Source organism: Hypanus sabinus, chromosome 12 (genome assembly GCF_030144855.1).
Source record: "Hypanus sabinus isolate sHypSab1 chromosome 12, sHypSab1.hap1, whole genome shotgun sequence".
Lineage (NCBI taxonomy): Eukaryota > Metazoa > Chordata > Chondrichthyes > Myliobatiformes > Dasyatidae > Hypanus > Hypanus sabinus.
The window spans coordinates 43,042,645-43,060,211 of record NC_082717.1 but is presented as its reverse complement, the minus strand read 5'-3'; the positions used below and the strand labels follow the sequence as shown (position 1 = coordinate 43,060,211).

At 39.5% G+C, this 17,567-nt stretch overlaps 1 protein-coding gene across 3 annotated transcripts in view; it reads right to left on the bottom strand.

The window, feature by feature from the left end:
• gpatch2 (G patch domain containing 2) overlaps positions 1–17,567 on the bottom strand; it is a 279,190-nt gene that overhangs the window by 254,903 nt on the left and 6,720 nt on the right. For all 3 annotated transcript variants that reach the window (XM_059985842.1, XM_059985843.1, XM_059985844.1), the window contains exon 2: positions 2,778–3,482. In XM_059985842.1, coding sequence (XP_059841825.1) covers positions 2,778–3,482 — 705 coding nt within the window. The remainder of the gene's footprint in view (positions 1–2,777; positions 3,483–17,567) is intronic.

Sequence of the window (17,567 nt, the reverse complement as noted above, 5' to 3'; positions counted from 1 at the left end):
GTGACTGATTTTAGTTCGCTGATTAGATACAACAGCTTATCTGCTATTTACGAATCAAGATAATTGACAGGTTGTTTCTATACTGATTTCATTCTAAATCTGGAATGTTGGAACAGAACAATATAATAAAAATATTGAAATGTAACAATGAAACTGGTATCTTGTCTGAAGTGTATCCATATGACAAGCATTCATATTTCATTAAATCTTACTCCCATTACAAAAACTCTACTTCTAGCTGAGTATTGACTTTAGCCCAGTTTGAATGCTTCCATTCTTGTATTGATATAGTTCTAATTAGAAGGTAATATGTCAAACACTGAAATTTTCTTCAACTTCGCCAAAATGATTGAAAGTATTTATGTTTAGTGATTTAAAACAGTGCAGTCTTCAAGTTAAAATGATACATTGTTTTTTAAAGGCTTCACTTACATAACAAATAAATGCAAATAAAAGTTTCTAGCATTCTCCCTTGCATTTATTTTTCAATCCAAATTTATCTCAAAATAATTGCTTATTTAGTGTTCTTTGGATTGCTTGTTTACGTTACAACTAGTTCTCTTACACACAGAGATAGTAAAGTTTAAACATATTCTATACTATGCACATGCTTTTGAAAAGGTTAATAATTATGTTCCAATTTGCTTCTACATTTCCTGTCACTTCTATCATAGAAGTAAAGTTCTTCTACTTTTGAAATGTTGTCTGCTTGCCCAAAACTTATTGAAAAATCCTGCTGACTGCTGTGTCCTAAATCAAACCAGAATTAGGTCACATGCTGAACTGTAAACACTATCATACTCCTCAGCCCTGCAGGTGACATCTCATCTGTGTGGGGGGAAAATGATTACTTACACATATCTGTGTTGTCAAAATAGTACTTCCGAGGTAATTACCATTGTGGCGTGCCTCCTGCCTGGACTGGATGGATGAGGCCTGCTGCCAAAGGGTCACTATTCCCCCATATTTCTAACCACAAGCTCAGGTGTTCCACTACTGTAAATTGGTCCAAGCATGTCAGCAGTTATCTGTATTCCAAGCGTCCTGCAGCCATCTTATGCTATACCACACACAGAATATTTGACTGGTACGTTCAGAAACTGATAACTTTCTGATGAAGAGCGATAACCACTAAGCATTACTGACTGGAAGTTGCTGAGTGGTAACTAATCAATTTCTAAATAAAACTCTACAAAGCTCTGTCAACAGTTTGAATCCGCCAATCCTATTAATAATAGCTTATACTTTCAGATAGTCATGATACAATGAAGTATCAGATACTATAATTCATTGGTCTTATTTTTACAAATAGCTTAATTTGACAACTGTTTTGAAATAATAGTTAAAACGGAATCATAAATTCAAAGGGAATGATGTTTTTAGCAGAATTTTATTAATCTAATCCAACCATATCTAAAATAAAACACTGTATACTGGCTTTTACAAAAGTGAAATGATTGAGTATTATTGCCCCAGCAAATTCATCTCTGGGATAAAGAGTTAAAACTCCATTTTTGCCTCACTTAAAGCAACTGTCTTTCCTGCTTCCTTGAAAAAAAACACTACATTAAAAGCCTTACTGTATTCAGACTTACTGTATAAGACAAATCATGCATTTGTAGATGTGAAGGTAGGAAGGGTTTGATTAACAAATTTGGAGATAACATAAAGTTATTGTGGATAGTGAAGATGTTAACACATCAGTGCGGTATAGATCAAAAGGAAAATTGGGAAGTGTGTCATCAGATAGAATTTAATACAAGGCAAATTTCCAACAATAGAAGAAGAGAAATATAAATGGAAATAGGTTACTTCTTTGAAATAGATGATGGTGGTTATCACAGAGTTAATTTTAAGATCCACACAACAAGGATGAATGAGGCCATGCTTGATGATTTAATATAAAGTTTATGTAAGCCAACAGGAAAAGAGAGCCACATGAGGTTGAAGAGAAGTCATTGACATGGATGGAACTTTATACAGAGACACCCAAATAGGGAGAATATATGTGCAGGAGTACTAGCAAGCTTAATGACTGTCAAATTTACTGATTTTGAGAAGTTGCTTTGTGCAGACTCCGATGGAGAAAGCCACAGGTTAAAGATGAAAAAGTGAAAGAATGCAAGACATCCAAAGAATTAGCAGAACTAGACCAAAAGGAGATGTAGTATCAAGAGCCATTCTTATACCATTGCTGTTTGAATGGCTCAATGGTTGAAGAAAATAGCAAAGATCCAATAAAGGAAGAATACATCAACATTCCATGCAAAGTTTCATTCATTTCAGGAAGGACTTAGCTAGAAATTTGTACTTGAATAATGTCTCACTTTAGTCACTATGAGGCAATGCTATAACCTTACCAATAAAACTGTATGAACTACCATTTCTTGATTTTGCAGCTTCAGTTGTTTTGCATTGATACACAAATAAATATGTAAAGGGATTGAAATACTTTTCTTATGCAGTTATAATTCTGCATGCAGAAGTAATGAACATTTGTAATGTCCTTTTATGACAAATGGTTTGAATAACAAACAAGAAAGTATAATTTCCTTGATGCCAAGGTAAATACAAACATTATTCCACTCTAGCTGGTCAAAAATTACATCTAACTTTACACAGTCTTATTGCAACTTGAGTGTTCCCAAGTATGTCGGTTTGACATTCATTGTGAGCAAATTCTGGCAATTCTTTTGAAAGTATTTCAAACCCTTCAGTCATATTTAAATACAACAACTTGTCTCAAAATAGGGAAGCCGGTACTTAATTTTAATAACCTGTCACTCATACTATCATCTGAGACTTTCTGTTCCTCATTCTCCATTTTGTCTCTATTTGTATTGCATACTTCTTCACTTTCCACAACAACTCCTTCATCTGGGACTTCAAGTCGCTTTCGTTTGATGATCTTATCCTTGGTTATCTCCTGAACTTGGAGATGGAAATGGAGCTGGTTTGTTTCTGTCTGGCATCTTTCTGAGGTTGTTGCTAGAACTTTGCCCTGGGTCAGTGGGTGAAGTGTATTAGTGACCTCTGCTGGTGAATCTACAGCCATACGTTTGACCTTCGTTCTCCTTCGCAAACATCTACCAGCTAAGTTACTGTCTGTGATGGAGTCCGACTCATGCCAGGAGTGCCTTTTTCCTCTGACTGCTGTCATATTCAGGGAGGACAGACGTTTGGTAACTGTAAGGTGGTCATCTGAATCACTGTAATTGTTATTTTCTCTGTTGTCACGAGTTGTCCCCTCCAAACTAGATTCAGAGACGTCACTCATGCAGTGGCCATGTTCAGACCACTGAGGTCCAATGTCCATACGCCTCTTCCTGACTTTCCTTTTCCTGGTCTGTCGCATCAGTAGGCATGAAGCTGAGTTACGGGAGGCTTCACCTTCAAAATTTACGTACTTTCGTGTATGCTCAGAAGTCTCCTCCAGAGCAGAGACTAGATCTTGCACCAGCTCATCCATTTCTCTACAAGGCCTTAAAAACAGATATAATAAACAAAATTGTTAATGCATGATTTTACATCATTTTAGGAATAACATTTGGAGTTTCTGCTTTAATTACAAATGCAAGTCCAATTTTGGCCTATCTTTTATTACGCAGGTAGACATGAACTATTAAAAGTATAAATGCACTATTCTATCATGAATAATTTGTTCCTATTGCTCTGAACATAAGAATACAAGAAAATAGCAGGAACAGGTCACTCAGCCTCTCAAGTCTCAACTGGACTTACTGGAGGTTGTGGTTGAACAAAGAACCCTCTGGAAAATCCGGGCGATTCTAGACCATGTTTCTTAACCCTTGCATGACACCTTGGCTGAGCAGAGGATTACTTTCAGTGGAAGACTAAGACAACTAAGACTAAGAGTGCTATATGAGGTCATTCTTACCCTTGGCTATCAGGTTCTGTAAAGAATCAATCTATAGATTTTGTAGTCTTGTATCTATCTATCTATCTATCCATGATAATCATGTTTGAACTGCCCAGGTTTTACCTGCTTCCCACAGTCTTTAATTCCCAGATCGTTCAACAATATATTTTCTTCTCCTTTAAATCTCCCCATTGATCTATCCTCCACAACCTTTTGAAGATACTTCCAGAGAGTTACTAACCTCTGCAATGTTATTCCTATACAACATTGATTTCAAAGACCATCCCTATTTTGAAACTATGTTACCCCATTCAAGATTCTTCTAGTAATGAAAACATTTCTTCAAGCCCCCCAACAATCTTGTATGTTTCACTAAGATCACTCTTCATTCTCGACTCCTGAAAGGATAAATATCTAATTCTTCTAGCCACTCATGACAGGGCAATTTTCTCATCCCAGGTGAATAGGCTGGCAAATCTCTTTTTTTGATTTCCTCCTAGGTCAGTATGGTACTGTTATGTGGTTTCGGTGGTACCCTGCACAACTGTAACAACACTTCCCGATTACTAGACTCCAATAAAAGCCAATACTCACTTGCACTTCCTATCATTTGCTGCACCAGCCTGCTCATTATTTAGTATATATCTAGGTTAACCTATCAATATGCATAATCTCTTACTTCCTGCCTAGTAAATTCCAGTTACCATGCTTTCATCTACTCACTCAGCCTACTGAGTATATGAGTTAGGATGTCATAATACAGCTGTACAAAGAAATGCTTAGGCCATATTTGAAGCATTGTATATAGTTCAAAGCACCAGATTACAAGCAGCATATGATAGCATCAGAAATAGTGCAGTAGATCTTCCCCAGGATGTTGCCTGGAATAGAGGATCTTTCTTACAAGGAGAGATTGCATAAGGTTTATTCTCAATGGAAGGCCGAGAGGCGACCTCATAGAAGGGCATGGATAATCACAGTCTTTTTTTTAGCATGGGTGTCTAAACTACAGAGCACAAGTTTAAGGTGGGAGGGAATAACTTTAAAGAAGATTGGAGCGGTAAGTTTTTTCACACAGAAGGTGGTGGTTATATGGAGTGAGTTGCCTGAGGAAGTGGTCAGGCATATAAGTATATGTACGCCAACACCAGCAAATGAACAGTTTGTCCCAGTGGAGCATTTTTAACAATGATCTAGCCTTATTTTGCAGAACTTTGGCAGATACAAACACAGTGCTTAAATGGCATTTGGATGGGTACTTGGATAGGGAAGTAGTAATGGAATACAGGCCTAATATATGCAAATCGGATGAGAGTAGACAGCAGACCATATTTGGCAAGGATGAGTTGGGCTGAACGTGCCATACAACTTTATGACTATCTATGTCCCATTGCAGAGTCCCAATATTCTCATTCTAAAATGCTCCTCCACCTATTTTCCTATTATCAGCAAACTCAGATGTCTTATACTCTGCTCCTTTTTTCAGCTCACTAACATGGAAAATAAATAATTGAGGACCATGAACTAATCCTTGGAACAACTCATTGGTTCCATCTGGAATCATCAATCCACGTTAATACACTTCCCTCAAGCTGTTAAGCTCGGCTCTTGTGCACCAGCTTTTTACTGGGATTTTGTCAAATGTCTTCTGAAAGTCCAAATACCTATTGGTTCTCCTCTATCAACTGTACTTGTTTCATGCACAAAGAACTCTTGCACATTTATCAAATGTGATTTGCCTTTCAATAACACCGTATTGGCTTGCTTTGATTACATTGAGCTTCTCCGAGTGACTAATTAGAAACATAGAAACACAGAAAACCTACAGCACAATACAGGCCCATTGACCCACAAAGCTGTGCCAAATATGTCCTTACCTTAGAAATTACCTAGGGTTACCCATAGCCCTCTATTTTCTGAGCTCCACGTACCTGTCCAGGAGTCTCTTAAAAGACCCTATCATATCCACCTCCACCACCGTCGCCAGCATCACATTCTCCGCACTCACCGCTCTCTGCGTAAAAAACTTACCCAACATCACCTCTGTATCTACTTCCAAGCACCTTAAAACTGTGTCGTTTTCTGCTAGCCATTTCAGCCCTGGGAAAAAGCCTCTGACTATCCACACGATCAATGCCTCTCATTATCTTATACACCTCTAACAGGTCACCTCACATCCTCCGTCGCTCCAAGGAGAAAAGGCCGAGTTCACTCAACCTATTCTCATAAGGTATGCTCCACAATCCAGGCGACATCCTTGCAAATCTCCTCTGTACCCTTTCTATGGTCTCCACATCCTTCCTGTAGTGAGGCAACCAGAACTGAGCACAGTACTCCAAGCGGGGTCTGGCCAGGGCCCTATATAGTTGCATCATTACCTCTTGGCTCCTAAATTCAATTCCACGATTGATGAAGGCCAATACACTATATGCTTTCTTAACCACAGAGTCAAACTGCGCAGCTGCTTTGAGCATCCTATGGACTCAGAACCCCCCCCACCCCCCCAAGATCTTATAAGCCACTGAATTAAGACTCACTGGTATATAATTTCCTGGGCAATTTCTACTCCCTTTCTTGAATAATGGAACAACATCTGCAACCCTCCCATCCTCCATAGCCTCTCCTGTCCTCGTTGATGATGCAAAGATCATTGCCAGAGGCTCAGCAATCTTCTCCCACACCTCCCACAGTTGCCTAGGGTACTGAAAGCACTAGGAAGTGGAGGAAGTGAATGAGCACAACCAAGTTGGATCAGGGTGAGGAAGGTTGGCAAGAAGATATTAATGTGGAAAAATGGGGTAGACAGCTCACACGTTAATAGGTCAGCTTGAGGATTTTACCTGTCTGTGTAAAATTAGAATTGATAGAGGAACTAAGTCCGGCTTGCTCTATACTTTGTGAACACAGTGGGGAATAAGTTTGGTTTCCCAGGGAATATGCTGTGGGTATATACTGTGGTGGCAATAACAGAAGCTTCACTCACAATGGGGCATGATTGGGCCATAAATATTTTCCAATGAAATTAATTAATTAATTAATCAATTCATTTATTTCACAATACAGCATGGAGTAGGCCCTCCTGGTTCTTCGAGCCATGTTGCCCCAGTAACTCTGACAACCCTGATTAACCCTAACCTAATCACAGGACAATTTACAATGACTGATTAACCTACTCAGCATGTCTTTGGGCTGTGGGAGGAAACTGAAGCACCTAGGCAAAACCCATGCATTCCACTGGAAGGGTGTACAGACCCTTCTTACAGATGGTGCCAGAATTGAACTCTTGACATCCTGAGCTGCTGTGGCATTGTGCTAATTGCTACACTGCCGTGGCGCCCATGGTATTCAGCAAGGGTAGGGAAGAGAATGAAGTATTATTACTTAAGGAAAATATTACATTAATAAAAACAGAGAAGTCATATGGATCATATATCTGGTTACAGTATTGGGTTGGAGAAATCAGACCAGTAATAGAAATGGTCGTGTTCTATGAGTTACTAATGAGTGAGAGATATAGAGGAGTTGATGACAATGGGGGAACTTTAATTATTCAATTATAAACTGACATAGCGCAAGGGCAGAGTGGGTGAATCATTTTGACTAATTATTTCTTCTTTGATTATAGACTCCAGCATCCTGCAAACAACAAATGTTAAGCTAACAAACCAATACTATATGCTTTTCATGTTCTTTTTAAAAAAAACAATAGGGTTGTAACCTGATGATGAGCTTTGTAAAAACTCAACCAGTGTTGTGGCTGCTTCCTTTGCGCACAGATCATCAGGACCGGCTAACTTGTTGATTTGTCTGCCTTTAGTCCCAGTAGCTTCTCTATCCCTCAGTGATTGCTACAAGTCCTCCTATCAGAATTTTGTGGGGTATTTGCAGTGTTCTCCACTGAAAATTGTTGCATTGTCGTGATTTAATTTATCCTCAACTTCTTTGTTCCACATTACCTTAGTGACCTAATTTTTATATATCCAGAAAAAACTTTGCTGTTTTTGATATTACTTGCATATTTTTTTCTCACAATCAATATTCTTTGTCCTTATTTTTTTCTCTCACTGCAGATGCTTGTATAATTTCTAGTCTTCTGGAACACTGCCAATCTATCTGCTCTAAATTATTAAATAGTTAATTAATTGCTGCCTCGATTTAAAATTTAGAAAAACTTCTCTAATAATCAAAGAAAGTCTAAAAATTACCTGGTCGAAACATATATGTAAATCAACACCAGCAAAAGAAAAGATTGGCTATCCAATTTATGTAATGTAAAACCTTTTTTTCAATAGTTTGTGTATAGCTCCCAGAGGAATATTTTAACAAAGGGCTAGCCTTACTTTGCAGAACTTTGATTAATATCAGAGATCACCATACTTAAAATTCTCATTCATAATCAAGCCCTCTCCATTGATTTTCTTCTCTTCCTGGCCTAACCCCAATTTTGTATTGATATGTGGGATTACATACAAGTCAATGCCCAATTAAAGGCATTCAGAATCAGGTTTAATATGACTGGCATATATCATGAAATTTGTCAAGAACCAAAGTTGTATGCCAGTAGTTGATTTTAATCAAAATCAGGTTCCCTGCATTTAAGAAGAATTAGACTCTCTAACAAAGGGCTCCTGTATGTAAAGCAGTCATCATGTACAGTCATTGTTGAAACTATTCTCAAATGGATAAACGAAGCTTCCAATTTTACATCAGTACTTATGGTTGCTTGCAGTCTTACTTTTGGAATCATCATCTATAAACCTGATCTATCCATCAGCATTTACCAATAACCTATGAGGAGGTTAATGTTTTGTTGCCTGTTTAATAAAGTACAAAGAAAACATCATGTCCTTGTGCCTTCTTCTACCTAATGTTCCTTTGCTGCATCACCATATACAACTATGAGATTCATTTTCTTCTGGGCATACTCAACAAATCCAATAACCATAATAGAATCAATCAAAGACTGCACCAACACTGCGAACTGTGTAAACACAAAAAGAAAGACAAAAACAATAATAATAATAAAAAATCAATAAGCAATAAATATCGAGAACATGAGATGAATAGTCCTTGAAAGTAAGTCCATAAATTGTGGGAATAGTTCAGTGATGGGACAAGTGGAGTGAAGTCATCCCCTCTGGTTCAGGAGCCTGATGTTTCATGAGTTGGAATCAGTTATGTGTTCAGCAGTTTTAACTACCTGTTACAGAGCCTTCCTGTCTGCTGCAGTGCAGTTTCCGTACCAAGCGGTGATGCAATTTGTTAGGATGTTCTCTATTGAGCACAACGTGAGAATGAATGTGTAAAGGCCGGCTCTCTTTAATCTCCTCAGAAAGCAGAGGCATTGGTGAGCTGTCTTGCATGTAAGATCATGGCAACCATCACTAAGGGCCCTCACTACCCAAGACATTCCTTCTCCAAATTACTACCATCGGAGAGAAGGGATAGGATTCTGAAGACCCATACTCAATGATTCAGAAACAGCTTTTTGCCTCCAACATCTGATTTCTTAATGGTATATAAATCCATGAACATTACCACATTTTCTATTATTTATTTAGTTTCGCAATTTATAGTAATTTTATGTCATTACGTGGTCTGCTGTCACAAAACAACAAATTTCTTGTCAATCAATTCAGTGATAATAAATATGATTCTGATCCTTTCAAGCAATCGTGGGTGTTGTTTACCTTCACAATTATTTTCCATTAAAATTGGCTCTGGATACGTTATCTCAAAGGTTTTTCCATTTGTATATTGAATACTTATCTTAAATTACATTTCCTGAACAATAACAAACACAAAATTGATAAAACATAAATTGTCTGAGGAGGATGAATCAGAAGTCAAATAATGTTTTGTTTCAGGTATTTTTAAAGTAGAAAATGTTGAACCATACATGCCAGACCGCAGATGAGAAGAGACTATGTTCTATGTTGATAATTTTACATCAAGAACAACAGGTTTAGAAAAACAGAGACAAGAGATTTTGTAGATGCTGGAACCCTTGAGCATCACTCTCAAAATGCTGGAGGAACTCAGCAGGTCAGGCAGCACACAAGGAGGGAAATGAAGGGTTATGGCCTGAAATGTCAACTGGTTATTTCCCTCCATAGATGTTACTTGACCTGCTGAGTTCCTCCAGCATTTTGTGTGTAACACAATGTTTTTGCTTACTCTTAAGTAAAATGTAGTATCCTTTGTGGATTATTTATACCAACAGACCTGTGATATGGTGCAAGTTTTCCTTTGTACCTGTACCTCACTGTACTCATGGACATAACAAGAAAGTCGACATGGTTAACTATCTTAATTCAATCCACCATTCATTTCAGTGAAGCAGCAATTCACTTGCACTTCTTCCAGTCCAGTGTACTGCATAAGATGTTCATAATAGTGTCTTCAACACTGGAGAAACCAAAGAGATTGAATAACCATTTTGTGTTTTATTTTTGTTCAATCTTTAGACACAACCCTGATCTTTCAATTCCATCTAGATATGTTGCAGCTTTCTGACTCAATATTGAATTCAACTGTTACTGAAAAGTCACTTTTTCTGTATATATCAGAACGGGGAGGTTCTGCTGCAAGCATGTCAACTATAAGATTCTCAGATTTCTTCTTTCTGCAGAATATTGAATCTTAATCAGGTTTATTATCATCGACATATCATGAAATGTGTTGTTTTGTGGCAGTAGTATAGTGCAATACATAAAAAAATTACAAGTTACAAGACATATATATATATATATAATTAGTACAAAAAAGTGCAAAATAGTGTTCATGGACCATTCATAAATCTGATGGGTGGAGAAAAGCTATTCCTAAAGTGTACATCATCTGGCTCCTGTACCTCTTCCTTGATGGTAGTAATGAGAAGAGTGCATGTCCTGGCTGGTGAGGATCCTCAAAGATGGATGCGGCCCTCTTTAAGCACTACCTTTGAAGATGTCCTCAGTGGTGTCAGCTTAATCTGCCAGCCATTTCCCATAGTTCAGTCCCTCTGCACAATTTCCCTGTTTTCTTTCCCTCTTTAACTGGCATCATTAAACCTACCAACAAGACAGCTTTGTAAGCAGTATTTTACCACAGCAACACAAACCTCATCCTTTTTGTCCTTCTCTCATCCTCTCTGCAATGTAAAACTAATTAGCTTTCCTGTTGATCCAATTCCAATGTAATTCTTCTGTTTCTTTTCTATAGGTTCCATTTGACTTGCTGCTTGCTTTTTCACTATATTCTACTATTTTACAGCACTCGTGATATTCTCCAGGATATTTGCTTCCATTTTCCTTCCCCACAATCAATTTAGATACACTTGTCACTCCTTAGCTTTCAGTGTTCAAAGGGCTAGATAAATGTTAATACATGGAAACTCAGCATATTGGTACACATAAACCAATTAAGCTAGGCAGCTCAGCGAATAAATATTTTCTGCTATAGCAACTCTACAAGTCAAATGTACAACCTCTAATGCTCAAATTACTATGATTTCTGGGAAAATGAAGGAACCCAATTCCTGAATACAAATGATTCAAGAGAATCAAAGGAGTAAGTACACTGAAAGCTTAGTTATCAAATCTTTTTTCACATTCTGATACTTAATCAAACAAGGTTCACAATTTAATACAATTCCATCACCTTATGAAAGGATTCAACTGCCATACTTCAGCAAAAACATTTTTAATTCTGACACTGAAAACTATGGAATAGCTTCCCAGTTCACAATGCAGAGTACAAAATATGTTGGCAAACATTGCAGTATCGAAATTGGGGGAGCTCATCTTTCAGTGAATATATTCAGTCCACGCCAAGGCAATATTTTGAAGAGCTAGGTGTTTTTCCCAGAATTTTGGCCAAAATTTATCCCTCAATATGCATCTGTAAAATACATCCTCTTTACCCTGCACTGCCATAGTTTTTCTTATATAACAGTGACTACAATTCAGAAGATTTTTTCTCAAGGTAAAAAAGATGTCTTAGAACATCTTAAGAAAAGTAAAGACAAATGCAGGTCTCATTTTTAATAAACCAGGTTTCTGTTCTCGGATTCTACTCATACATCAGAGGGCAACTGCAGGCTTTCCTCATCAGAATACAAATTAGTGTCCTCCTGTAAAAACCACCGATCATTCCAGCTGGGGCCCCAGCTGCACAGCTATAGGGAATCTCCTAGTCCTTGTGTTTGTAGACAGCAACCATTTCCTACAGAAGATCCAAGACTTTCTGCATCATGGTCTGGTATAGCAATTTGAATGCATAGGATCGTAATAAGCGCTGAGAGTCATGCATTCTGCCCAAGGATCAACATCTATTATTAAAGATCCCCAGCACCAAGCCAGACCATCTTTCTGTAGCTACCATTTGCCAGGAGCCCCACACTACCAAGTTCAAAAACAGCTACTTCCTTTCAAACATACAGTTCTGGAATCAAGCAGTACAACCCTAACCACTACAGTTTAGCAACATTATGACCACCTGGTGTATTCTATATATTCTGCATCAAACTGAGGAATCAGACACAACATCCACAATAGCAATCTGGCACACTCTTGGTAAAATCTATTGTAAGAATCAAATCCAATGTTTTCCTTTGCATGTGAAAATTTATTGATTCTTAATGACAAAATTCCCAGCAACTGCAGTAAAACATTTCAAGGTGCAATACATCCCAATCTGTGCCAAACCAAATGGATGCCCTGCTGTCCTATGAGGTAGAAAGGTAATTACAGCATTTAGCTCAATATTGAAATAAAATTATGCATGAAAAATCAATGAAAATATCAATTTGTGGGATAGAAATAAATAAAAAGGATCACTAACAATCAACATATCAAAAGATTCTCTAATGTCCCAAAGAACACAAAATATAATGCACCTTTAAGTCATATACCAATTTATTGACTCTTTATAGCCTTAATTTTTGCTAAAGTTCTAAAACTTGGCAGACAGGATCTTCACTCACAAATTCATTAAGTTATCCCCCACTGGGATATGGAGGGCATTCCAGGGGACTATAATTAACAGCAAATTCAAGAGAAAAGACAAACCCAACTGTAGTAATTACAGATGGATCTCATTGTCGCAGGCTAAGTCATTGCCTGAGTTTTATCCAAATGCCACCTCCTTGTGAGCATCCTCCTCAAATTTGCTGACCACATGATTAGTTTGAAACACAGAAACACAGAAAACCTACAGCACAATACAGACCTTCCGCCCATTAAGCTGTGCCAAACATGTCCCTACCTTAGAACTACCTAGGCTTTACACATAGCCCTCTATTTTTCTAAGCTCCATGTAGCCATTCAGGAGTCTCTTAAAAGACCCTATCGTTTCTGCCTCCACCACTGCCGCTGGCAGCCCATTCCATGCACTCACCACTCTCTGCATAAAAAACTTACCCCTGACATCTCCTCTGAACCTAATTCCAAGTACCTTAATACTATGCCCTCTCGTGCAAACCCTTCGGCCCTGGGGAAAAGACTCTGACTGTCCACACGATCAATGCCTCTCATTATCTTATACACCTCTATCAGGTCACCTCTCATCCTCTGTCGCTCCAAGGAGAAAAGGCCAAGTTTATTCAACCTATTCTAATAAGGCATGCTCCCCAAACCAGGCACCATCCTTGTAAATCTCCTGTGCACCCTTTCTAAAGTTTCCACATCCTTCCTGTAGTGAGGCGACCAGAATTGAGCACAGTACTCCAAGTGGGGTCTGGCCAGGGTCCTATAGCTGTAAAGTTACCTTTCGGCTGTTAAACTCAATCCCACGATTGATGTAGGCCAATGCACTGCATGCCTTCTTAACCACAGAGTCAACATGCATAGCAGCTTTGAGTGTCCTATGGACTCGGACCCCAAGATCCCTCTGATCCTCCACACTGCCAAGAATCTCACCATTAATGCTATATTCTGCCATCATATTTGACCTACCAAAATGAACCACCTAACACTTATCTGGGTTGAACTCCATCTGCCACTTGAGCACATTTTTGCATCCAATCAATGTCCCATAGTAACCTCTGACAGCCCTCCACACTGTCCACAACACACCCAACCTTTGTATCATCAGCATATTTACTAACCCATCCCTCCACTTCCTCATCCAGGTCATTTATAAAAATCATGAAGAGAAGGAGTTCCAGAACAGATCCCTGAGGCAAAGCGCTGGTCACCGGCCTCCATTCAGAATATGACCCATCTACAACCACTTTTTGCCTTCTGTGGGCAAGCCAGTTTTAGATCTACAAAGTTAATGTCCCCTTGGATCCCATGTCTCCTTACTTTCTCAATAAACCTTGCATGGGGTATCTTATCAAATGCCTTGGTAAAATCCATACACACTACATCTACAGTTCTACCTACATCAATGTGCTTAGTCACATCCTCAAAAAATTCAGTAAGACTCTCTGGCCTAAAATTTCCAGGACTATTTCTACTCTCTTTCTTGAATAAGGGAACAACATCCGCAACCCTCCAATCCTTCGGAACCTCGCCCATCCTCATTGATGATGCAAAGATCATTGCCAGAGACTCATCAATCTCCTCCCTCGCTTCCCACATTAGCCTGGGGCAAATCCTGTCTGGTCCCAGTGACTTATCCAATTTGATGCTTTCCAAAAGCTTCAGCGCATCCTCTTACTTAATATCTATATGATGAAGTTTTTCAGTCCACTGCAAGCCATCCCTACAATTGCTAAGATCCTTTTCCATAGTGAATATTGAAGCAAAGTATTCATTCAATAACTCTGCTATTTCCTCCGGTTGCTTACACGCTTTTCCACTGTCACACTTTGGATTGGTCCTATTTTCTCATCCTCTTGCTCTTCACATACTTGTAGAATGCCTTAGGGTTTTGCTTAATCCTGGCCACCAAGGGCTTCTCATGGCCCCTTCTGGCTCTCCAAATTTCATTCTTAAGCTCCTCGCTGTGAGCCTTATAATCTTCTAGGTTCCTATCATTACCTAGTTTTTTGAACCTTTCGTAAGCTCTTCTTTTCTCCTTGACTACATTTACAACAGCCTTTGTACACCATGGATCTTGTACCATACCATTCTTTCCATATCTCATTGGAACGTATCTACACAGAACCCCATGCAAATATCTCCTGAACATTTGCCACATTTCTTCCATACGTCCCCCTGAGAACATCTGTTTCTAATTTATGCTTCCAAGTTCCTGCCTGATAGCCTCATATTTCCCCTTACTCCAATTAAATGTTTCCCTAACTTGTCTGTTCCTATCTCTCTCTAATGCTACCGTAAAGGAGATAGAATTGTGATCACTATCTCCAAAATGCTCTCCCACTGAGAGATCTGACACCCGACCAGGTTCATTTCCCAATACCAGATCCAAGTACAGCTTCTCCTCTTGTAGGCTCATCTACATATTGTGCCAAGAAACCTCCCTGAACACACCTAACAAATTCAACCACATCTAAATCCCTCACTCTAGGGAGATGCCAATCAATATTCGGCAAATTAAAATCTCCACCACAACCATCCTGTTATTATTACTCCTCTCCAGAATCTGTCTCCCTATCTGTTCTTCGATGTCCCTGTTACTACTGGGTGGTCTATAAAAACACCCAGTAGAGTTATTGACCCCTTCCTATTCCTAACTTCCACCCAGAGAGACTCTGTAGACAACCCCTCCACGACTTCCTCCTTTTCTGCAGCTGTGACACTATCCCTGATCAACAGTGCCATGCCCCCACCTCTTATGCCTCCCTCCTCATCCTTTCTGAAACATCTAAAACCTGGCACTTGAAGTAGCTATTCCTGCCCCTGCACTATCCAAGTCTCTGTAACGGCCACAACATCATAGCTCCAAGTGCTGATTCATGCCCTAAGCTCAGTCACTTTATTCATAATACACCTCGCATTAAAACAGACACATCTCAAAACACCAGTCTGAGCATGTCCCTTCTCTACCACCTGCCTATCCTCCCTCTCACACTGCCTACAAACTTTCTCTATTTGTGAGCCAACCTCCCTTTCCTCTATCACTTCAGTCTGGTTCACACCCCCAGCAATTCTAGTTTAAGCTCTCCCCTATAGCCCTAGCAACCCTTCCCGCCAGGATATTGGTCCCCTTCGAATTCAAGTGCAACCCATCCAGGTCACACCTGCCCCAGAAGAGGCCCCAATGATCCAGAAATCTGAATTCCTGCCCCCTACTCCAATCCCTAAGCCACGCATTTATCCTTCACCTCATTCTATTCCTATACTCACTGTCACATGGCACAGGCAGTAATCTTTGAAGTCCTTTGAAGTCCTGCTTCTCAACTTCTTTCCTAACTCCCTGTAGTCTGTTTTCAGGACCTCCTCCTTTTTCCTACCTATGTCATTGGTACCAATATGTACCATGACCTCTGGCTGTTCTCCTTCCCACTTCAAGATATCGTGGACACAATCAGAAACATCCTGGACCCTGGCACCTGGGAGGCAAATTACCATCCGCATTTCTTTCCTGCATCCACAGAATCACCTATCTGACCCCCTAACTATAGAGTCCCCCTATCACTGCTGCCATCCTCTTCCTTTCCCTGCCCTTCTGAGCCACAGGGCCAGACTCTGTGTAAAAGGCACGACCACAGTTGCTTCCCCCAGGTAGTTGTTCCCCCTCCCCCAACAGTACTCAAGCAGGAATACTTATTGTTAAGGGGGAAAATCACTGGTGTGTTCTCTAGCACCTGCTTCTTGCCCTTCCCTCTACTGACTGTTACCCACTTCTCTGTCTCCTGTGGTCCCAGGGTGACTATCTGCCTATAGCTCCTCTCTATCACTTCCTCACTCTCTCTGACCAGACTGTGTTCCCTAACACAGTCTCTAAGGAGCTGCAGCTCGACATACCTGGTGCAGATGTGGGCGTCCGGGAGGCTGGGAGTCTCCAGGACCTCCCACAACTGACACCAAGCACAGAAAACTGGCCTCACACACATACGTTCTGTCTTTATTTTAAACAAATAACCTACCTAGCCTCGATCCCTTATCACCTAAGCCCCACTGAGCCAAAGCCTTCCTACTCTGTCTCCCACTGTTCTGTCTCCTGCTCTGTAAATTTGTCTTCTTTTTAATTTTTCTTGCCATTTTCACTGGCTGACCTCCACACACTTACGCAGTCGTGCCCTGTTCAAACCACTGAAGAAAGAATTGCTCAGTAGATCATCATGGAATGGCATGCAAAACATTATTTTCATCAAAATAAAAAAAAATCCTGGAAACACTCAGCAAGCTAGGCCATATCTGTGGGAAGAGAAAGAGCAAAAAATATTTCAGGTCAAAGACTTTTATCAGACAAACTATAAACAAGGCTATCAGATCACTGAGTGAATGGGAACCACTGGAGAGTGAAGATATGGACGAAATAATGTAATAGGTCCAGGAAGATGAGCACAACTGGTTGGGCTGGCCATGTTGGGGGTAAAACGCAAACACACTCTGCCAGTAACTGATAGAAATAGTAAAATCAAGTTACCTCAAGTTGTGGAAGTCAATATCAAGCTAAGATGGCTGTGTTATGAACCCCGTAACTGGGTGTCTTACCAGCAAAGATAGGAGTAGCCGTTGAAATCTGATGATACTATTTTTAACAGTATTTATAAGTAAAAATACACAAAAATAATATCAATGCAAATATACAGATAATATACATCGTCAATACTAAACCTAAAAGTGCGGGT